This window comes from Nomascus leucogenys, chromosome 6, assembly GCF_006542625.1.
Source record: "Nomascus leucogenys isolate Asia chromosome 6, Asia_NLE_v1, whole genome shotgun sequence".
NCBI lineage: Eukaryota > Metazoa > Chordata > Mammalia > Primates > Hylobatidae > Nomascus > Nomascus leucogenys.
The window spans coordinates 34,586,853-34,611,799 of NC_044386.1; the positions used below are offsets into that span (position 1 = coordinate 34,586,853).

General features: G+C 38.4%; 1 protein-coding gene and 1 non-coding gene across 3 annotated transcripts in view; one reads left to right on the forward strand and one right to left on the reverse strand.

Annotated features, from left to right (window-relative positions):
• Positions 1–24,947, forward strand: part of WDR70 (WD repeat domain 70) — a 381,591-nt gene that overhangs the window by 311,113 nt on the left and 45,531 nt on the right. For both annotated transcript variants that reach the window (XM_030813996.1, XM_030813997.1), the window contains exons 11-13: positions 5,256–5,355; positions 8,639–8,723; positions 10,832–10,970. In XM_030813996.1, coding sequence (XP_030669856.1) covers positions 5,256–5,355; positions 8,639–8,723; positions 10,832–10,970 — 324 coding nt within the window. The remainder of the gene's footprint in view (positions 1–5,255; positions 5,356–8,638; positions 8,724–10,831; positions 10,971–24,947) is intronic.
• Positions 7,913–8,019, reverse strand: LOC115835820. The gene has a single exon (XR_004030829.1). It is a non-coding gene; the product is annotated as a U6 spliceosomal RNA (small nuclear RNA).

A 24,947-nucleotide genomic window follows, 5' to 3' on the forward strand; every position in this document is an offset into this window, starting at 1 on the left:
ATCCTCCCTAACTCATTTTATGAGGCCAGCATCATCCTGATACCAAAGGCTGGCAGAGACACAACAAAAAAAGAATTTTAGACCAATATTCCTGATGAACGTTGATGCAAAAATCCTCAGTAAAATACTGGCAAACTGAATCCAGCAGCACATCTAAAAGCTTATCCACCATGATCAAGTCAGCTTCATCCTTGGGATGCAAGGATGGTTTAACATATGTAAATCAATAAATGTAATCCCTCACATAAACAGAACCAATGAAAAACACCACATGATTATCTCAATAGATGCAGAAAAGGCCTTCAACAAAATTCAACAGCCCTTCATGAGAAAAACTCTCAATAAACGAGATATTGATGGAACATGTCTCAAAATAATAAGAACTATTTATGACAAACCCACAGCCAATATCATACTGAATGGGCAAAAACTGGAAGCATTCCCTTTGAAAACTGGCACAAGACAAGGATGCCCTCTCTCACCACCCCTATTCAATATAGTGTTGGAAGTTCTGGGCCAGGGCAATCAGGCAAGAGAAAGAAATAAATGGTGTTCGGTTAGGAAAAGAGGAAGTCAAATTGTCCCTATTTACAGATGACATGATTGTGTATTTAGAAAACCCCATTGTCTCATCCCAAAATCTCCTTAAGCTGATAAGCAACTTCAGCAAAGTCTCAGGAAACAAAATCAATGTGCAAAAATCACAGGCATTCCTATACACCAATAACAGAGAGCCAAATCATGAGTGAACTCTCATTCACAATTGCTTCAAAGAGAATAAAATATCTGGGAATCCAACTTACAAGGGATGCGAATGACCTCTTCAAGGAGAACTACAAACCACTGCTCAACAAAGTAAAAGAGGACACAAACAAATAAAAGAACATTCCATGCTCATGGACAGGAAGAATCAATATTGTGAAAATGGCCATACTGCCCAAGGTAATTTATAGATTCAATGCCATCCCCATCAAGCTACCAATGACTTTCTTCACAGAATTGGAAAAAACTACTTTAAAGTGCATATGGAACCAAAAAAGAGCCCGCATTGCCAACACAATCCTAAGCCAAAAGAACAAACCTGGAGGCATCACACTACCTGACTTCAAACTATACTACAAGGCTACAGTAACCAAAACAGCATGGTACTGGTACCACAACAGAGACATAGATCAATGGAACAGAACAGAGGCCTCGGAAATAACACATCTACAACCATCTGATCTTTGACAAACCTGACAAAAACAAGAAATGGGGAGAGGATTCCCTATTTAATAAATGGTGCTGGGAAAACTGGCTAGCCATATGTAGAAAGCTGAAACTGGATTCCTTCCTTACACCTTTTACAAAAATTAATTCAAGATGGATTAAAGACTTAAATGTTAGACCTAAAACCATATAAACCCTAGAAGAAAACCTAGGCAATACCATTCAGGACATAGGCATGGGCAAGGACTTCATGACTAAAACACCAAAAGCAATGGCAACAAAAGCCAAAATAGACAAATGGTATCTAATTAAACTAAAGAGCTTCTGCACAACAAAAGAAACTACCATCAGAGTGAACAGGCGACCTACAGAATGGGAGAAAATTTTTGCAATTTACCCATCTGATGAAGGGCTAATATCCAGAATTGACAAAGAACTCAAACAAATTTACAAGATAAAAATAACCCCATCAAAAGAGCAATGGATATGAACAGACACTCCTCAAAAGAAGACATTTATGCAGCCATCAGACACATGAAAAAATGCTCATCATCACTGGCCATCAGAGAAATGCAAATCAAAACCACAATGAGATACCATCTCACACCAGTTAGAATGGCCATCATTAAAAAGTCAGGAAACAACAGGTGCTGGAGAGGATGTGGAGAAATAGGAACACTTTTACACTGTTGGTGAGAGTTTAAATTAGTTTAACCATGGTAGTAGACAGTGTGGCGATTCCTCACGGGCCTAAGAACTAGAAATACCATTTGACCCAGTCATCCCATTACTGGGTATATACCCAAAGGATCAGATATCATGCTACTATAGAGACATATGCTCACGTATGTTTATTGAGGCACTATTCACAATAGCAAAGACTTGGAATCAGTCCATATGTCCATCAGTGGTAGACTGGATTAAGACAATGTGGCACATATACACCATGGAATACTATGCAGCCATAAAAAAGGATGAGTTTATGTCTTTTGCAGGGACATGGATGAAGTTGGAAACCATCATTCTCAGCAAACTATGACAAGGACAGAAAACCAAACACCACATGTTCTCACTCATAGGTGGGAATTGAACAGTGAGAACATGTGGACACAGGGTGGGGAGTGTCACACACTGGGGCCTGTTGGGGGGTGTGTAGCATCAGGAGAAATACCTAATGTAAATGATGAGTTGATGGGTGCAGCAAACCACCATGGCACATGTATACCTATGTATCAAACCTGCATATTGTGCACATGTACCCTATAACTTAAAGTATAATAATGATAATAAAGCAACTTTAGTCATGCTACTTCTCTGCCTAAACTCCTTTAGCAACTCCCTTTTGCCTTCAGGATAAAATCTAAGCTCCTTAACATGGTATATTGGTCTGTTCTCCCATTGCTAGAAAGAAATACTTGAGGCTGCATAATCTATAAAGAAAAGAGGTTTAATTGGCTCATGGTTCTGCAGGCTATACAGGAAGCATGATGCTGGCATCTGGTTGGCTTGTGGCGATGCCTCAGGAAACTTACAGTCTTGGTGGAAGGCAAAGGGGGAGTGAGATATCTCACATGGCAGGAGCAGGAGTAAGAGAAGGGGGAGGGAGGTGCCACACACTTTTAAATCTCATGAGAACTCACCCACTATCACGAGGACAGTACCAAAGGGACTGGTGCTAAACCATTCATAAGAAGCCACCTCTGTGATCTAGTCACCTCCCACCAAGTCCCACCTCCAACACTGCGAATTAGAATTTGACATGAGATTTGGGTGGGGACACAGATCCAAACCATATCCCATGGCTTATACAGCCTTGATATCTGGGGCCTGTTCATGTCATTTCCCCACCATGCCTTTGGTTTCTCACATTTCCTGTAGGTAAGAAGTCTGGCACAGTGTGGCTGGATTCTCTTCTCAGGGTTTCACCAGGCTTGCCTTGGTGTGTGCTCAGGGTCCTCTTTCAAGCTCATTGGTTGTTGGCAGGATTCAGGTCCCTGTTTCCTTGACATGTGGCCCCCTTCATCTTTAAGCCGATAGTGACATGTGAAACACTTCTCATATCTCAAATTTCTCTGAGTTCCTCTTCCATCACATTTCTGTGACTTTGTTGTCGGCACTGTAGCTCATGCAACTGCTTCAGCCCCACCTGCAATCCAAGATAATCTCCCTATTTTAAGGTCAGCTGACTAGTAACCATAATTACACCTGCCAAGCTCCTTTGACCATTTAAGGTATTCATGGACATCACACTAGGGGGCAGAGGTCACAAGGGTAAAAATTCAGCTTACCACAGTGCAGTACCCTCTGACTGAAATACTCTTTCTTGCCCTCACCTCCTGCTCCTGCAACTGCTAACTTCTACTTTATCTGTTAGGACTCCGATTTATTTTTGCCCCTCTTTTCTCCCTCATTGTCAAGTTTGGGTTAGGGCCTTCTCAGTGCTCACATATTACTCTGTATTTCCCCATTGTAGCACTTGTCACTCTGTGTGCTGAGATCTGTATCCTTTCTGGGGACTGCCAAGTCTTTTAGAAGCTATGTTTATCTCGGCACGTTTGTGTTTTCTCTGCTTAACTGAGTGTCTGCTATACATACAGTTGATATCCAATAAAAAAACAGTTGAATCAATGAATTCTTTGTATCCATGAAAGATGGAAGCATGACAACTTATAAATTCTAAGACTGTTACCCAGAGGAAGAACTGAGAAGCCAGTTTTCACCCAATATATACAGATTATTATTATTTTTTAAATGAACTGGACTGCTTTTGTAAGGTGGTGTACTCCTCATTACTGGATTTTTTTAGGTGTAAGCCCATTGATTGGGTGTCAGGGATATTACTCGGAGGGCAAAGTACACGAGCTCTGTTTTGTGACTCATTCTTCTTAAGGGTTGCTACGAGAGCAATGGAGATGAGCTCACTTGCATTACCATACCTGTGGCTCCCAGGAGGGACTCACATGCTGTCATTACCAGCAGTGCCCCTGTCTTTCACTATGGAATTACCCTAAGAAAGTTGGTAATGGCCCAGAACCATTGTGTAATTAGCCAGCATGGCATATGTGTGTGCGTACACAGGTACACACACACACACACACCCCTATTACAGAGGTTACTCTATTAATGACAGCTATGTAGGGGAGGAAGTTTTTAATGGACCAATGTCTTTGTTCATGTAGACCATACTTTTTGAGGCAGTTGACTTCCTAGTACCTTGTGCTGGTTACTGAGTCATAACTGAGTGGCAGGATTGGTGTAGTAGAATTACAAGTCTTTAACTGTGTAGAAACACCATTAGAAGTAAAAATACTATTAAGATAAATCAGTAAGAGAAGGATTATAATGCAGTATTTAAGAATAGTCTTTTTGGTTTCAAACCCCCATCTCTACTACTTACAAACTGTGTGGCCTTGGACAAGGTCCTTAAGTTTCTGTACCTCAGTTTCTCAAACTATAAAATGGAGATGATAATAATAGAACCTAACTTACAGAGTGATTGTGAGGACTAAATAGGCAAGATAGGAAAGCATATAGTGCCTCGGATATGATAAGCATTTTGTATAAGGGTTAGCTGCTGTTACTATTCATTCCACAGGCACGTTAAGACCTCCAACCATGTGCAGAGTGTATGGCATATCCTAGGAATACAATAAATATTTTGGGGTAAATAAATAATGTGCTCGTTTGTAATTTTCATTTATATTTGCTCTTTCAGATAAATATAGGAAATTGTCCCAATAACTTTATAAGCATAATATGAAGAAGTAAGTAAGAAGTTATTATAGTCTTGTCTTGTACAGAGCTTGCTAGGGCAATCTGGAAAAATGTCTCCTGCTAGGACTTACCTTCTCTGTTCTTTATCAAAGCAAATGGATATTTTTAAAAGCCATTTTTTTTTTTTTAGAAAGCAAATTATAATTATGTGAAATTAGTACTTTGCTTATAGGTGTGTATTATTTTCACCATGATAAAGTGAAATGTTCTTGCCACAAAAGTGTTCTCTTCTGAATTGAGGTGAGATATTAACACTTTGTCTTTGTGAATAGGTTCATCCTAAGTTCCACTATAAACAGGCTCATGACTCGGGCACAGACACTTCTTGTGTGACTTTTTCCTATGATGGTAATGTCCTTGCCTCTCGTGGAGGTAGGTTAAAAGCTTTCTTTTTGATGTATTTCTCTATATAAAATAATCATCTTTAACAAATATGACAATAATATCCTAGTGCTTAGTAAAGCTTGCTGTGATTTTTGTTAATGCACCTTTGCCAGTCTGATTTCTTCATTAAAATACATTTCCAACTTTGCAACATTGTTTGTATTAAAAATTACCAAGTAAAATGTTTAAATATTTACTTTTTTTTTTTTGCCTAAGTTTTTCATTTAGATTCAAATTCCGTAAGAGTTTAAAGCCTCCACAAATGATCCTTGCTTTTGCCTTGCGAATTTTATAGATGATCACCTATATTCTTTCTATACCATTTTATAATTCTGTGTCTGGTACTTCAAAGTCTATTTGTTGTTTGACCATTGCTTTTTTTTCTTCCCCCAGTTCAAATACTAAGCCAATTTAGTTTTTTTTTTTAAAGTCTATATCTAGATGAGATTTTTAAAAACAGTTCTATATGGTCATATTGTAAGTTTACTTACCCACATTCATATGGTTGGATATAGCTTCCTAATTTTTTGCTAAATCTTTATCACATAGATAGGTTGTGTATTGATAGAAGGAGATAGAGAATAGTGAAGGCAGCATTATGGGAGAGTATGGGGCATAGCTGAAGATTTTCCTACAGACCTATTTGTGGGGAGAGAAAAGAAATAGCATGGTAAGTAGGTTGGAGCCATGTTACAGAGAGTCTTAAATATCACATAAGGAAAAGAAATACTAATAGCGTGGTAAGTAGATGGGAACTATGCTACAGAGGGCCTTATATAGCCTTTATTCTGTAGGCCAATGGAGGAGCTACACTTTAGGCAGGTGAATCTAACAGTGCGATATTTAGCTATTCATTCAGTCACTCGACTACTGTATACTGAGCATCTACTATGAGCTAACATTATGCTAGGTGCTGGGTATAAACTGTAAACATCATAGACAGAATCCTTTTCCTGAAAGACTTTACAACCCAGTGTATAGGATAATGGAAGTGAAGAGAGAGGCAAGAGAAGTGCACAGCTTTCCCCTCAATTTAACTAGTCCCTATCCTTTTACCCTTGGGAACTCATTCAGATTCTCTTTAAGGAAACTTTACTGTTGTATCTAAACTACTCTCATTTGCATAACTTTAAAAAAATCAAAGCACATGTACGTGTAATTCTCTATGATACACATGGCAAAGGTGGATATTTATAAAATATGTATTTTGGTCCATCAATTCTAACCTACTACTTGAGTTCAGAGATGACTCCCAATTAAAATTCTATATATTCTTTATTTAAAACAATGGTTCTCATCCCAGTAGTGTATCTGAATCCCCTGGGAGAGTTTTCAAATGATAATTGCTCCACTTAGGAATTCTTACATCTACTCTTGCATCTTTGGGATGGTATATCCAAGTCTCTGAGGTGGAGTTAGGGGAGAAGAGGGGAAAAAGGGAGAGTGTAGCTTGAAAATTCTTCACAGGTGATAAAATAGGTGAGCCCATAATTACTCAACTGAGTAATTACCCAGTTGATATTTACTCCCTTAGAAGTATAAAACTAACTCTATTTCAGTCAAAGCCATTTTGGTGATAATTCTTATTTTCCATCACGTGCGCGTGCGCACACACACACACACACACACACACACTAGCTTTTGGATAACTTAATTGGTCAATACCACATGTATACTATATTCCATCGTTTTCCTTCCTGGATGTATACAATATGGCAGATGGAAGTCTATTCAGCAAAGAGTCCTCAGGATGTTACAAGGTGCTTCTGCTAGCTGCATAACGTGCTGGACTAGGTGGAATTAATACAGGTTAATGTTTTCTGAACATTCTAATGTTTTCTGAACATTCTAATGTTAATGAAGATTGTGGAGATGTGTAACCTTTTTTTAAAGACTCAAAGCAGGCCGGGTGCAGTGGCCCACACATGTAATCCCAGCACTTTGGGAGGCTGAGGCAGGTGGATCACTTGAGGCCAGAAGTTTGAGACCAGCCTGGAAAACATGATGAAACCCTGTCTCTACTAAAAATACAAAAATTAGCTGGATGTAGTGGCGCATGTCTGTAGTCCCAGCTACTCGGGAGGCTGAGGCAGGAGAATCCCTTGAACCTGGAGGCTGAGGTTACAGTGAGCTGAGATCATGCCACTGCACTCCAGCCTGAGTGACAGAGCAAGACTCCGTCTCAAAAAAAAAAAAAAAAGACTGAAAGCAATAAAGTAACATTCCAAAGGTGAGCCTTACAAAGTTCTCCCAGTACAAGCAGGTCCTGAGTCCAGCCAGTTGTGGATTAGTGTACCTGCCAAAAGTTGGGTTTCAGAGGAAGCTTCACTATAAAAATGGGGATTTTTACCGAACTCTTTACTCTCCTCAGTTGCACCTGATTCTCATTCCTTATTGGACCCAAGGGGTTGAGGCAGGTCTCAGCTGTGGGCACTGGGGAGAAAGAACAGCGAAAACGTTATGTATATAAGTTTGGCTTTTGTTCTGTTCAGGAATTAGCCCCACAGAAATATTAAAAAGGGATTTTTTAAAATTTATTTTTAAAATACATATGGAATGCTTCACAAATTTGCATGTCATGCTTGTGCAGGGGCTATGCTAATCTTCTCTGTATCGTTCCAGTCTTAGTATATGTGCTGCCAAAGGGAGCACAAAAAGTGATTCCTTAAAAATACTCATTCTTTAAATGGCTTGGCAAAGCTGTACTCCTCAGCAAAGTGAAGAATGATAGCTATAGTTAGAATTACACTGGAGAGAAGGGAATCACATGGCTCACCCTTATTAATGTTAATGGATAGCTTTACCCATACACCAGTGGGAAAAGGAATCTGTTGTGAATTGAACTATTTTCAGTCCTGATAGTTGTTAAATTAAAATCTTCTCAAGAAGTAACGTATGCTCAAATACACCACAGGGGAACTACCATCTGCTCTAATATCATACTTTAGAGTAGATTCTCCAGGGTTCCTTCTAGGTTGCAGATGCTACATCTATCTGGAAAGTAATTTCTAGAAGCCCAGTTCATTATCAAATAGCTTTCAACTGTTCTTGCGACTACTGCTTTTAAGCTCTCTGAACGGTTAAAAAAGTAAAACATGCTTGTGTGAATCTAGTTTATTTCTTCCTTTCTTTCTTTCTTCTCTCTTTCTCCCCTTCCCGTTCCCTTTCTTCCTTACAGTTATACATTAAGTTTAGCAGACTCTAAACTGGGAGTGAGTTCTTTTTGCACAATTCACTTTTCTGTCTTTTTTTCCACTCATTCCTCTGTCAGGTGACGATTCGTTAAAATTATGGGACATCCGACAATTTAATAAGCCACTTTTTTCAGCCTCGGGTCTTCCCACCATGTTCCCAATGTAAGTAGCATATTTTAAATATTTGATCAGCATAGAAGAATGGAAAAGAAGTACTTTTACTTTAATGTTAATTTATATCATACGTCTTTTAGATCTTCTGGAAAACAGACTTGACAGAGTGATCAAAATCTGTTTTTTGAAAAATATATATATATTTTTTATTTTGCACATTCCTCAGACTTCAAAAACTTTTTTGAAGTTAAAATTATGTATTTGAGGCCAGGCGCGGTGGCTCACGCTTGTAATCGCAGCACTTTGGGATTACAAGGCGGGCGGATCACGAGGTCAGGAGATCGAGACCACGGTGAAACCCCGTCTCTACTAAAAATACAAAAAATTAGCCGGGCGTGGTGGTGGGCGCCTGTAGTCCCAGCTACTCGGAGAGGCTGAGGCAGGAGAATGGCGTGAACCCGGGAGGCAGAGCTTGCAGTGAGCCGAGATTGCGCCACTGCACTCCAGCCTGGGTGACAGAGCGAGACTCCGTCTCAAAAAAAAAAATTATGTACTTGATTTATTCATGTGTTTGTGTGTATTGTATGCACGCACAAGTCTTGGAGTAGTAAAATATATTTTAAGAGATTCAATTGTTCTTTTAATATTGTATAAATGACAAGGTAGGCCTTTTAAAATTTGTGGTTTTTAAAAATTTGAGCTCTAGTCAGCCAGGCATGGTGGCTCATGCCTGTAATCCTAGCACTTTGGGAGGCTGAGGCGGGCAGATCACAAGGTCAGGAGATCGAGACCATCCTGGCTAACAATTGGTGAAACCCTGTCTCTACTAAAAATACAAAAAATTAGCCGGGTGTGGTGGCGGGCGCCTGTAGTCCCAGCTACTCGGGAGGCTGAGGCAGGAGAATGGCGTGAACCTGGGAGGCGGAGCTTGCAGTGAGCCAAGATTGTACCACTGCACTCCAGCCTGGGGGACAGAGCGAGACTCCATCTCAAAAAAAAAAAAAAATTGAGCTCTAATACCTTCAAAGCAGTTTTTAATATTTACTGAGCATTTATAGTACAGCTCATTTTCTCATTTTTTTAATCATTCAAATCAGTAATTCAGCATCCTTCACTTGTTCAGACTGTCTTGCTCTGGGTAGCTGAACACTGTTATCTCCAATCTACTAAATTGGCACCTGAAACTTTTAAAGGTTTTCTTGAAGCAGCTGAGGCAAAACTTGACCTCTAAGTCCTATAGTTGGTGCCTAGGCAAATTGTTCTATTTTGGTAGAAATGAAATAATGATCAACAGAGAAGAGCATGAAGATAATGGAAGTGTCAAGTGAAGGAAGCTGTATGAAAGCTGTATGATAATGCAGTACTAACTCTAACATGTCTGCTGCCCATGGCATTTTATGTTCAAACAAACATGAGTTTATAGCTGATGATAATTTTTTGAGCTGTTATACCTGCTACAAGTAATGCTAACTATATAACTTCTGATGGTAATTTTTTGAGCTATTATACCTGCTACAAGTAATGCTGACTATATAACTTCTTTGGGTCATGTCTTAGATTAGTCACAATCAGATGGCCAGACTGCTAACAATAAGAGCCTTGGAATCATAGCCATCAATTAGGTTCCAGCAATGCAACCTGTGGCTCATTTCATGGTGCTCAACTTGACATAACTCAAATTATTTGGGGGTGATAGTAGTGGTGTTAGTGAAAATAGTTTTTAAAATGGCCAAAATAATCATTACTTAGACATTAGTCATATATATATCTGTCTGTAGACACTCTTAATGTCTATATTGAGTTTTTTTTATACTTCCTTTACCTTAAAAAAATTACAGTGTAGAAGTTAAAAAGCACAGATTCTGGAGTCTGACTGCCTAAGTTTGAATCCCAGCTGTGCTACTTACTTTTGTTGCCATGTGCAAGGTGTAATTAAATTATTTTCTTCAGTTCCCTCATCAGTAAAATGTGGATAATAACTACCGCATAGGATTATTGTGACGATTAAACAAATTAATGAAAGTGCTTGACTCATAAGCCCTATATAGGAGTTAGCTCTTATTACAGAGATGTTTATATTTTATTTAATTCACTAATTATTGCTGGACTATTGTGGAGGTCATAAGCTTATACTCATAAACTCTTTTTTTCTGTAGGACTGACTGCTGTTTCAGTCCGGATGATAAGCTCATAGTCACTGGTACATCTATTCAAAGAGGATGTGGCAGCGGCAAACTTGTTTTCTTTGAGCGTAGGACTTTCCAAAGGGTGTATGAAATAGACATCACAGATGCGGTACGTATATTCTTTTCTCCTCAGCCTTGAGAATACATAAAGTTTGCCTCTTACCCATCTTTTGGTTTTGTTTGTTAAGTAGAATATAAGCCCTGGCCTTGAGAGCACGGTGATAGCTGCTTTTCACTCTAGCGTAGGAGTTATCAGTATGTTGTTGACGGCTGAGCTACCCTATCCCTTTCCACAACCCAATATTTCCTATGGGCCTACACTTTAGTAGGAATTTCAGTTGGGTTTCCCTTTCTGCCAACCAAATTGAGGAGTGAAGAAGATGATCATCATGTAAGATACAGAAAGGAGCATCCCACAATGGGCATGTTTGTGAGGATCCTAGGGATTGTCAACAGAAGTGAAAGGTTAAGAAGTGACGAAGTTTAACATTGTTCCCGAAACCATGAAAACTTTGACAGAACTCTGCTGGTGTGGGTTGTAGTCATTAAAGTCAGGCTCAGCTTGCACTGAACTTAATTGCTATTTAGTTATTTGGAAGTTTAAAACATTTCAGATTTAACTTCGACACCTTAAAAAAAAAAACATTAGTTTTCTTTACAGATTTATATGAACACTAAAACACCAGCATTCACTCGTTCATTCATTCATTTGTTCATGTCCTGAGACTGAGACTGGAGCCACATGTAATACAATAAGAATGAAAATTCCCAGAGGAAAATTTGAATTCCTTTAAACTGTATATTATTATTTACATGGTAAAGCAAATCATTGTAATTTTCTGAGTATGAAACAGGCCAATTAATGTCTGTGTAAATTTTCTTTGGCTTATTGTCAAATCTTTTAGTAATATCCTATATCTTAAACAGTGCTCTTATGTAGGTTTTTCCATTTGTTTCAGCTCTTTGTAAACAGTTGAGACATATTATGCACTTAAGTGACTCAGACAATTGAACAACTGTTTTTAAATTACCAGCAAAAAACTCCTGTCTCTAATGTTCTAGTATTACTATGAAGTCTTAATTTGCAGGCTCTGTATGTAAAACCACGGTATAGAGTATTACAGGAAAAGTGAAATATCAATGAGATTAATTATAGATGAGTACTTATGTTTAATAGATTCTAATCTCATGACATAATTTGAAATGTGCCAGCACTCACAATGCTTTTTCTGGGTGCATTAGGAGCCAACTAAAACACTAGAATCAAAGAAAACAATTGAATCTATCAACTTTCATCTCAGAAAGTAAAATTATTGTAATTGGTTGTTCCAGAAATAAGCTCTGTTCTTCTATGCCTCTAAATGACTATACATTTCAGTATCACACTTGATGTATTTTTAAATTGTAGCTTAAGTTGAACTGTAAATAAATTAAGGGATGTAGACATATGGTTACACTTTTAAAGACATGCTGGGCTTCTGTAGTTTATAGGAAGAACATACTGTTTCCTGGAAAAATCAGTGTCTCATAATGTGATACATTTTTGCTCTCTGTGTTACTTTTATAGGTAGATCTTTTTCTCCATAGTACTTACCACTGCCTCATATATTGTATATTTGTTTGGTTTTGTCTGTCTTCTTCTACTAGGATGTAAGTCACACAGGGCAGAAACTTTTTGTTCACTGCAGTATCCTCGATGCTTTGAACAGTGCCTGGCACATAGAGATAGCTCTTAATATTAATTGAATGAGTGAGAGAGATACTTGGGAAGTGCAAGTAAGGCATATTGTAGATCATGTGTAAATCTTCGACTAAATGTGTCTTTGGAGAGTGAGGCAGGAGAGAGATATCTAGAGTTAGAAAGGTAAAACTGCTCTTGTATACAATTAGAAGATGACTATCTTGTGTCTTTTTATTTTTTTTAAAGCAGAGGAAGACACATTCAGATCTAAGTTTTGAAATGGTTAATTCTTGTTGAAATACAAGGTTTAGTTTTATAAGATTTGGTGAGTCTGTGTAGATGAAGCCAGAAATTTATAATTTGGGAGACTGGGTGAATGTTCATTGACATAAAAATACATAGAGATAAAATAAAGCAGATTTTGGAAGAAAGAGTGAATTCTGTTCTTGATATGTTGAGCTTGAAATACCTACAGGAATTCTGTGTAGAGATACTCAGTATGCAGATGGTTTAATAAGTTTGGTGCATAAGAGAAAGAAGAGACAGTTTTGGTAAAAACATTTATAGTGCATAGCTGAAATGTTGATTGCTGATGAGTTTGATTAAGGTAAGGGAATAAAGGATAGAAAAATGAGCCCTAAGAAATGTCATCATTTAAGAGACGAGCAAATGAAAAGAAGCTAAGAAAGGAGAAATTTCATTAAATAAATAGAGCATACAATATTGAATCATCTGAGAAAAGTTGGAAGACAAATTATGAGATCCATTTTAATAGATGGGTGAAGAGAGAACTTCAAATAGGAACAAGACCACACACCCCAAGGAGTCCTATTTAATTGTTGATTTAGTGAGGGGGAGGGCTTATTGTTATTGTTAACATCAAACAGCATCATTTTTCTGTTTATATATTAGAATGCTATGTTAAATAAAGGGGCTTTTAACAGTCCCTTTGACCTGTTGTCCCAAGTTTCATGTCTTCATGGAATGTAAAAAAAAAAAAAATACATTTCTTGGAATGAATAAAAGGTGGACATTTTGCTAGAAGAGCCAAAAGACACCTCTTTTATAATTTTGTGTTGGAAATACCACACTCCAAGGTAGTAAGGAACTTAACTGTGTTGAGTTTTAATTTGCATAAAAGGCAGCATCTCATATTCTTAATATCAGCAGCTAGTAGTGTACTTGTTTGACTAAGGCACAGACAGTGATGGCATTATGTCTATCCTAGATGTGTTCATTTACTGGACACATACAATTGGTTATGCTCTTCCCACGCCCTCTTCTAAAACAGAATAAATCCCTACGTACTTATATTCTAGGACACCAGGCTCAGTATATGTATGTGGAGCCAAACATTGTTTTCAGTCAGAAGATGTTAACAATCTATGCAATTATTCCTTTTAACTAAAAACTATCTTCACAAAAACGTAGCTTCTTAAAGATATAGCAAGGGCGTTTTCTATGATTATTTTTGAAACAAAGTTTTTTAAAAACGCAAAACTTGTTTTAATTCTGTTCTCTGCATTGTCATATTCTTTGAAAAATGTCCTTTCTCTATTCAGTGTAGAGATTCTCAAGTCTGTTTGCTAGGAGATGGTGTATGTTTCTTTAACATTTGCTATTTCACCATATGGTGTTTGCACACATTTTACAATTCTGCTAAAATTTTTAGACATTTCCCTTGTAGTCTAATTGCATTTCCTCAAATTATACACTGATTTGTTTATGTCCCCACCCAAATCTCATCTTGAATTGTAGCTCCTCATGTGCTGTGGGAAGGACCTGGTGGGATGTAATTGAATCATGGGGATGGGTCTTTTCCGTGCTGTTCTTGTGATAGTGAATAAGTCTCATGAGATCTGATGGTTTTATAAAGGGGAGTTCCCCTGCACCTGCTGTCTTGCCTGCCACCATGTAAGACGTGCCTTTGTCCCTCCTTCACCTTCCACCGTGATTGTAAGGCCTCCCCAGCCATGTGGAACTGCGAGTCAATTAAACCTCTTTCCTTTATAAATTACTCTGTCTAGGGTATATCTTTATTAGCAGTGTGAGAACGGACTAATACTCACTCTCTCTCTCTCTCTCTCTCTCTCTCTCTCTCTCTCTCTCTCCCTCCCTCCCTCCCTCCCCCTCTCTCTCCCCCTCCCCCCCCCCCCCCATTTGTTATCTAATTCTTTGGGATTTCAATAGTATGCTTGGCCTCTTTTTTAAGATGAATTCCAGAATATAACTTGAATCTTGAGTTTACAAATTCACTTTTGTGGTTTTTTTTTGGTAAGACAGCACCTTATGCTTTTTATGTATTATGTAAAGGGCTTCCATTACTCTGTTTTATACAATAAAAGCACAGGAAAGAAAGAATGGATAAAATACAACTTGGTGATGACATGTCAATTTTTAAAATTAATTTTATTTAGATGAAATTATTAAATTTTAAGCTTTTCTTAAGAGCCAGTATTTAGGGAAATATTCTGAAATAACAATATTATTAGCTTGGTAGTTTTTCATCAAATGATAATTTATTGTGAAATGACTAATAGAATTTTCTTTTTAACTAGTATAAACCAAGGGACATGGTTTATGCAATTGTACCAGTATATTACCATTTATATTTTTTAACTTAAGCATGGTTAATCAGGTTGTTTTAACCTGATATTGTTTCATGGTCTCTGCACCTCATTAGCTTTTGGCAGTAATTTCAGAGATAGCTGGCATTCCCATGGGTAAAGAGGGAAAAAGAGGAAAGGAAAAAGCTCAGAAATTTTACACCTGAGCCTAACTTCTTTTCTAATTTGTTTTTGCTTAGGTACTTTGGTGAGAGACTTCTAGTTTTGTAAATACTGACTGAACAAAATGAGGATAAGAATTAGAAAACTAAACCTTTATTTTTGAAAACACTGCTATAATATCTAGCATAACCTAGCATATGGCCTCTGAAGCGACAGAAAAGGAAATATGCTTTGGTATTTTCAACTGGTATGCCCTGGACATTTTAAAGTTGATTGAAAAGGCCTGGCATGATGGCTCATGCCTGTAATCCCAGCACTTTGGGAGGCCAAGGCAGGTGGATCACCTGAGGTTAGGAGTTCAAGACCAGCCTGGCCAACATGATGAACCTTGTCTCTACTAAAACTACAAAAATCAGCCAGGTGTGGTGGTGGGAGCCTGTAATCCCAGCTACTCTGTAGGCTGAGGCAGGAGAATAGCTTGAACATGGGAGGTGGAGGTTGCGGTGAGCCGAGATGGCGCCACTGCACTCCAGCCTGGGCGACAGGGTGAGACTCTGTCTCAAAAAAAAAAAAAAAAAAAAAAAAAAAAAAAATATATATATATATATATATAATAAAGTTGATTGAAAATCCTAATATTAACATAAGAAATATGATAGTAAAGGTCTTTTAAGGAAGAAAAAAACCTCATTTTTGATTTCTAGATAATATTTGATTTTCTTTGGGACATTTTTTAAATAGTAAAGAACAAGGATTATCTTATATTTTTACTTCCTTCTATCATGGCTTGTTTTTCAGAATATCCCTTTCCTGTGAGAAATGAAATGTATAATATGCATACCTCATTCATGTTCTCTAAAAAAGAAAACTCAGAATATGAAGTATTTGCTGTCTTCTGTCAGTTTGAAATATTATGATGATCATTGTTTTCAAGAGGCTAACTCTATAGTTTGAGAAAGTATATATTGTGGAAATGAAAGTGCTAACATTTTCAAGTTGATTGAAAAGGCCTGGCATGGTATAAATGTTATAACATAAAATGTTACATAACATAAAATTATACATAACATTTTATATGTTATGTATAATTACACATTACACATGTAACGTAATTATGCATAACATAAATTTAAAAAGTGTATATTCTGGAAATGAATGTGTTAGCACTTTTCATTTCACAAAAAAAGTTTTTGTGTTCTTATTAAGAGAGAATGTTGATGTTTTAATTCAGAGATTGAAGAGGAAGACTGAATGGATAAAAAGGGCCATGAAATAATAGACCCTTTATGAACCTAGCTATTTATCTTAATTTATAATGTGTAAGGGACGTACAGCCATTCAGACTATAGTCAGCCCTCCATCATTTGTACTTAGGGAGGGAAGCAGAAAGGTAATTCAAATTAATGGATATTGCAGAAGTCCTCAGAATTGGCTTTGGAATGTATCTTTGTTCTTACATTTGAATGTAGATATAGCTGATCTGGGAATTCACCTCAAACAAATTAATGATACTATGCCTGTGAAAGTTTGACTCTGAAGGAGTTGAGGAACTCATCTGTTCTTTCATTTTATACTGGGAATAGAATAATCATGTTTTACTGATATAAAGTCCCAACTCAGGCAGAATTGCACCTCCTTATAAGTTTCTAGAAATAAAGGAGTCAAGCATTGTCTCTGCCCAGAGTCATACAAGGAGTAGCATTACACAGGGAGAACTTGAGCTATCAGCACTGCAAATGCTAACTGAAAATAAACTTGAAAGACTACATTTGGCATTTATCTGCCTTCTAAAATATAGTGAAACCTCCTTAATGTGAAACACAAGGAGATGGAAAAAATGGGCTTTGAATTAACTAGCTTTCCATTATCTGATTTTTATTATGGAGCAATCAGGCAGCTGGTTGACTAGGGAATAGCATTTGCTTTGAATTATGTATTATTTTGAATAACGTGATATCAGCTTAATGAAATTTTACTGTAATTCACTTTTTTTAGGAGGATTAAACAATGCATATCCTAGAGGGAGCCTGAGTAACATATTTGTATTTAATAAAAATATTATATTTGCCCACAGCCAAGTGATAGGACGGTATACCTAACATAGGTGTGTGGAGCACTTGCTCACTGAGAACAGAAAGGTGGAGTCTCAGAGCACTGGTTGTTTCTTGGTCTCCCAAGATGTATGAATATTTGATAGGAAAACTGGGAATAAGTAGAAAATGATGGAGTTTTAGTGTAAATTTGCCAGTACATGTTTCTTTCTCTGGCCCTATCTTTTTTCCAGGGTCAAGAGCCAACTTCTAGCATGGCTTATTAGGACAATGTTTTACTGTCAAGAAGTGCAGTGGTCACTCAGTACTACTATCTCTAGGAGTATTTTCTTTAATCACTGAAGAAAAGAGATGCCAGTGGAATATGGTGAAAAACAATGTTGCATTTTTGCTGCCTTCATAATTTGGACTACAAGACCACCTTGAAAAACTTAAACCCTTTTTGGGGAATTTCCTAAAACAAGCAGCATACACATATAATTTAAATGGGAACTTGAATTCAGCTGGGCTCACCTACTAAGCCAGCATCAATAAGACTTGATTAAATTACTTCTTGGTTCTCATTCACCTAGAGGTATCATACTATGAAGGTTCCAGAGCAGTTGTTCTTCAGATTTGAAAAATACAGTTGAATGTTTATCTGTAGGCACATGAGAGTGAAGAGAAAAGATACCTCAGATTTCTTGGTGGTTTAACTGTTAATATCTACGATATCAAATCTTAACATGTTTTTAGGTAGGGAAGATGACAGGAACTAGTTTAGTGCTGATTCCTTTTTATTATTTTAAAAAATTATGATACTGTAAAATTGATCTTTTTAAGAAAGCATACAGTTCTGTGGTTTTTAACACATGTATAGATTCATGTAATCACTATCAACACCATCAGTATACAGAACAGTACCCTCTAAAAACTCCTTTTTGCTATCCCTCTGTAGTCACACACACACCCCCTCTTCCACCCCCAACTCCTAAGCCCTGGCATTCACTGATGTGTTCTCCATCATTATTATGCTGTGGTTTCAAGAATGTCATATAATTCAGCGGTCCCCAAGTTTTTGGCACAAGGGACTGGTTTCGTGGAAGACAGTATTTCCACAGACAGGGCCAGGATTAGAGTGAGGCAAATGAGATGCTTTCCTCAATCACAAAGTTTACAGGGGCACTAAGACACTTAGTAATCAAGATAAATAAAATTTTAATGCAACAATATAAAAAATGCAAAAAATCTATGGTGAATAAAATACCAAATTTTTAAACAAAAATGGGATCAGTAACAGTGCTGTGCCAAGCTGTATTACAGCCTAAGGCAAAAGGAAAACTCAGTTGGACTGATCCCGTCTTTATTTAAAATGTTGATGTTTTGTTTGCCATAGATTTTTTGTTTTTATTTATTTTTTATTATTATTATTGGTGGAGGCTAGAGTTGGGGAAGTGGTAACTCACTTCTGCTTGAGTGATACTTTGAATTATGGACTTCTTCCCAAATCCACCTACTACTGTTTGCTTTTCAGAGTCCTCAGATAGGTGTCCTATGCCTTCTGTCGTGGTTTTTAAACAACATTCAGAGGGAGAGACTGAATGGAGTATGTTTCTGCTGTCTACAATGGTGATGGAAAAAAACAAAATGAAACAGTACAGATTATAGCAGATGTGCTTAGGAGGAAGCTTCTAAGTTAGCTGCACATTTGGAGGGACATTCATATGGTAGGAAATAAAATAATGTCATTGATCCTAGAATGAGTCACCTCTCTTACTTGGGCAGTATGTTCCCTTGACATAACTATGCCACAAGGCAGAGCTACTGGCTTTTGCTTAATTAGCTGCCATTGGTATTAAGCATACTTGGCCCAGTTTCTCAATATTATTTTCCAGAGCTCATTCCTCTTGCCTACCTGCGCACTATGACATAACTCTCCTGTATAAAAATTAGACTTAACAGATTTTACAACTTCCCTAAAGAGTTCATTTCTGTGTATGAAATCCCTTACTGTCAGATCATTTTTTTCTTTATTTTTAGCCTCACATTCTCACGTTTAGAGCCTACATCCTTTGCTCTGGTCCTCATGGAGTTGGAGAACAGCTGGTTAACATCCTCTGTTTCCTTGAAGATTATAAAGTTACTGTTCAGTCTTGCCTTTGTCTGAGGGAACCAAACTTAGTCTTTTGTTCTTTTTTGTTTGTTAACATTTCCTTGTGGATCTTGTTTTCTCCACACCTCTGTTGTCTTTGATACTCTCTTCTCAGCCATTTCTAAATTCTCCAGTGACCAAATTGGAGTAAGGGTCTCCTCAGGGCTGATGGTGTCATGTGGGTGGTAAGGGCATCATGATATTACTGATGTTTATTAACGTAATACATGGCACATAGTAGATGCCTGGTGAAAATGTATTTATTAATTTTGCTTTACCTTTTATTACATTTTATTCTATTATATTCTTGTTGGGACTAACTGTAATGGCCTATTCCTTACAACCTTCTCAAGTTTTTATTTTTTGGTTAATAGTTATAAAAAATCAATTTGGAATTTCAGTGCATGTATTTTCTTTTCTTTTGTTTTTTTTTTTTCTTTTTTGAGACAGAGTCTTACTTGGTCGCCCAGGCTGGAGTGCAGTGGCACGATCTCAGCTCACTGCAACCTCTGCCTCCTGGGTTCAAGTGATTCTCCTGCCTCAGCCTTCTGAGTAGCTGGGATTACAGGCACCTGCCACGGCGCGTGGCTAATTTTTGTAGTTTTAGTGGAGACGGAGTTTCACCATCTTGGCCAGGCTGGTCTTGAACTCTTGACCTTGTGATCCATCCGCCTCGGCCTCCCAAAGTGTTGGGGTTACAGGCAAGAGCCACCGCACCCGGCCACATTTTCTTTTAGGATTGATAAAAGAAGTACACATTTATTTTAATTGTCTACTTCTTTAAAACTTTAGATGATCCTTTTTTCAGATTCACTGCAAATAGCCAGGTTTTGGGTTCATTAGAGGAAACACAGATTTACTGCAGATGCTTAAAATACTGGTAATTTAAACTCTAGTGAATATAATTAGTTTTGGTTGTTACACTATTAATGAATATGATATGTTTCCTGGATCTATTTTGTAAAATATACTCTGTGCTTTGAAGCAAAAGTTATTTGTTTGAATTTGACACTTTATTTTATCAGAAGTCTAATCAGTCTGCCCCTACTTGGGGGTGCCTCCCAGTTAGGCTGCTCGGGGGTCAGGGGTCAGGGATCCATTTGAGGAGGCAGTCTGCCTGTTCTCAGATCTCCAGCTACGTGCTGGGAGAACCCCACTACTCTCTTCAAAGCTGTCAGACAGGGACATTTAAGTCTGCAGAGGTTACTGCTGTCTTTTTGTTTGTCTGTGCCCTGCCCCCAGAGGTGGAGCCTACAGAGACAGGCAGGCCTCTTTGAGCTGTGGTGGGCTCCACCCAGTTCGAGCTTCCTGGCTACTTTGTTTACCTAAGCAAGCCTGGGCAATGGTGGGTGCCCCTCCCCCAGCCTCGCTGCTGCCTTGCAGTTTGATCTCAGACTGCAGCGCTCGCAATCAGCGAGACTCCGTGGGCGTAGGACCCTCCGAGCCAGGTGCAGGGTATAATCTCCTGGTGTGCCGTTTTTTTAAGCCCGTCGGAAAAGCGCAGTATTAGAGTGGGAGTGACCTGATTTTCCAGGTGCCGTCTGTCACTCCTTTCTTTGACTAGGAAAGGGAACTCCCTGACCCCTTGCGCTTCCCGAGTGAGGCAATGCCTCGCCCTGCTTCGGCTCACGCACAGTGCGCTGCACCCACTGTCCTGCGCCCACTCTCTGGCACTCCCCAGTGAGATGAACCCGGTACCTCAGATGGAAATGTAGAAATCACCTGTCTTCTGCGTCGTTCACGCTGGGAGCTGTAGACCAGAGCTGTTCCTATTCGGCCGTCTTGACACCTCACATGGCTGGGTACTCTTCTGAGACAAAACTTCCAGAGGAACGATCAGGCAGCAGCATTCGTGGTTCACGAAAATCTGCTGTTCTGCAGCCTCCACTGCTGATACCCAGGCAAACAGGGTCTGGAGTGGACCTCTAGCAAACTCCAACAGACCTGCAGCTGAGGGTCCTGTCTGGTAGAAGGAAAACTAAAACACAGAAAGGACATCCACACCAAAAACCCATCTGTACATCACCATCCTCAAAGACCAAAAGTAGATAAAACCACAAAGATGGAGAAAAAACAGAGCAGAAAAACTGGAAATTCTAAAAAGCAGAGCGCCTCTCCTCCTCCAAAGGAACGCAGTTCCTCACCAGCAACAGAACAAAGCTGGACGGAGAATGACTTTGACAAGTTGAGAGAAGAAGGCTTCAGACAATCAAACTACTCCGAGCTACCAGAGGAAATTCAAACCAAAGGCAAAGAAGTTAAAAACTTTGAAAAAAATTTAGACGAATGTATAACTAGAATAACCAATACAGAGAAGTGCTTAAAGGAGCTGATGGAGCTGAAAGCCAAGGCTCGAGAACTACGTGAAGAATGCAGAAGCCTCAGGAGCTGATGCGATCAACTGGAAGAAAGGGTATCAGTGATGGAAGATGAAATGAATGAAATGAAGCGAGAAGGGAAGTTTAGAGAAAAAAGAATAAAAAGAAACGAACAAAGCCTCCAAGAAATATGGGACTATGTGAAAAGACCAAATCTACGTCTGATTGGTGTACCTGAAAGTGATGGGGAGAATGGAACCAAGTTGGAAAACACTCTGCAGGATATTATCCAGGAGAACTTCCCCAATCTAGCAAGGCAGGCCAACATTCAGATTCAGGAAATACAGAGAACACCACAAAGATACTCCTCGAGAAGAGCAACTCCAAGACACATAATTCTCAGATTCACCAAAGTTGAAATGAAGGAAAAAATGTTAAGAGCAGCCAGAGAGAAAGGTCGGGTTACCCACAAAGGGAAGCCCATCAGACTAACAGCTGGTTTCTCGGCAGAAACTCTGCAAGCCAGAAGACAGTGGGGACCAATATTCAACATTCTTAAAGAAAAGAATTTTCAACCCAGAATCTCATATCCAGCCAAACTAAGCTTCATAAGTGAAGGAAAAATAAAATACTTTACAGACAAGGAAATGCTGAGAGATTTTGTCACCACCAGGCCTGCCCTAAAAGAGCTCCTGAAGGAAGCACTAAACATGGAAAGGAACAACTGGTACCAGCCACTGCAAAATCATGCCAAATTGTAAAGACCATTGAGGCTAGGAAGAAACTGCATCAACTAAGGAGCAAAATAACTAGCTAACATCATAATGACAGGATCACATTCACACATAACAATAGTAACTTTAAATGTAAATAGACTAAATGCTCCAATTAAGAGACACAGACTGGCAAATTGGATAAAGAGTCAAGACCCATCAGTGTGCTGTATTCAGGAAACCCATCTCACGTGCAGAGACACACATAGGCTCAAAATAAAAGGATGGAGGAAGATCTCCCAGGCAAATGGAAAACAAAAAAAGGCAGGGGTTGCAATCCTAGTCTCTGATAAAACAGACTTTAAACCAACAAAGATCAAAAGAGACAAAGAAGGCCATTACATAATGGTAAAGGGATCAATTCAACAAGAAGAGCTAACTATCCTAAATATATATGCACCCAATACAGGAGCACCCAGATTCATAAAGCAAGTCCTTAGTGACCTACAAAGGGACTTAGACTCCCACACAATAATAATGGGAGACTTTAACACCCCACTGTCAACATTAGACAGATCAGCGAGACAGAAAGTTAACAAGGATACCCAGGAATTGAACTCAGCTCTGTACCAAGCGGACCTAATAGACATCTACAGAACTCTCCACCCCAAATCAACAGAATATGCATTCTTTTCAGCACCACACCACATCTATTCCAAAACTGATCACATAGTTGGAAGTAAAGCTCTCCTCAGCAAATGTAAAAGAACAGAAATTATAACAAACTGTCTCTCAGACCACAGTGCAATCAAACTAGAACTCAGGATTAAGAAACTCACTCAAAACCGCTCAACTACATGGAAACTGAACAACCTGCTCCTGAATGACTACTGGGTACATAACGAAATGAAGGCAGAAAGAAAGATGTTCTTTGAAACAAATGAGAACAAAGATACAACATACCAGAATCTCTGGGATACATTCAAAGCAGTGTGTAGAGGGAAATTTATAGCACTAAATACCCACAAGAGAAAGCAGGAAAGATCCAAAATTGACACCCTAACATCACAATTAAAAGAACTAGAAAATCAAGAGCAAACACATTCAAAAGCTAGCAGAAGGTAAGAAATAACTAAAATCAGAGCAGAACTGAAGGAAATAGAGACACAAAAAACCCTTCAAAAAATTAATCCAGGAGCTGGTTTTTTGAAAAGATAACAAAATTGATAGACCGCTAGCAAAACTAATAAAGAAGAGAGAAGAATCAAATAGATGCAATAAAAAATGATAAAGGAGATATCACCACCGATCCCACAGAAATACAAACTGCCATCAGAGAATACTACAAACACCTCTATGCAAATAAACTAGAAAATCTAGAAGAAATGGATAAATTCCTCGACACATATACCCTTCCAAGACTAAACCAGGAAGAAGTTGAATCTCTGACTAGATCAATAACAGGCTCTGAAATTGAGGCAATAATCAATAGCTTACCAACCAAAAAGAGTCCAGGACCAGATGGATTCACAGCCAAATTCTACCAGAGGTACAAGGAGGAACTGGTACCATTCCTTCTGAAACTATTCCAATCAACAGAAAAAGAGGGAATCCTCCCTAACTCATTTTATGATGCCAGCATCATCCTGATACCAAAGCTGGACAGAGACAGAACCAAAAAAGAGAATTTTAGACCAATATCCTTGATGAACATTGATGCAAAAATCCTCAATAAAATACTGGCAAACCGAATCCGGCAGCACATCAAAAAGCTTATCCACCATGATCAAGTGGGCTTCATTCCTGGGATGCAAGGCTGGTTCAACATACACAAATCAATAAATGTAATCCAGCATATAAACAGAACCAAAGACAAAAACCACATGATTATCTCAATAGATGCAGAAAAGGCCTTTGACAAAATTCAACAACGCTTCATGCGAAAAACTCTCAATAAATTAGGTATTGATGGGACGTATCTCAAAATAATAAGAGCTATCTATGACAAACCCACAGCCAATATCATACTGAATGGGCAAAAACTGGAAGCATTCCCTTTGAAAACTGGCACAAGACAGGGATGCCCTCTCTCACCACTCCTATTGAACATAGTGTTGGAAGTTCTGGCCAGGGCAATTAGGCAGGAGAAGGAAATAAAGGGTGTTCAATTAGGAAAAGAGGAAGTTAAATTGTCCCTATTTGCAGATGACATGATTGTATATCTAGAAAACCCCATTGCCTCAGCCCAAAATCTCCTTAAGCTGATAAGCAATTTCAGTAAAGTCTCAGGATACAAAATCAATATACACAAATCACAAGCATTCTTATACACCAATAACAGACAAACAGAGAGTCAAATCATGAGTGAACTCCCATTCACAATTGCTTCAAAGTGAATAAAATACCTAGGAATCCAATTTACAAGGGACGTGAAGGACCTCTTCAAGGAGAACTACAAACCAC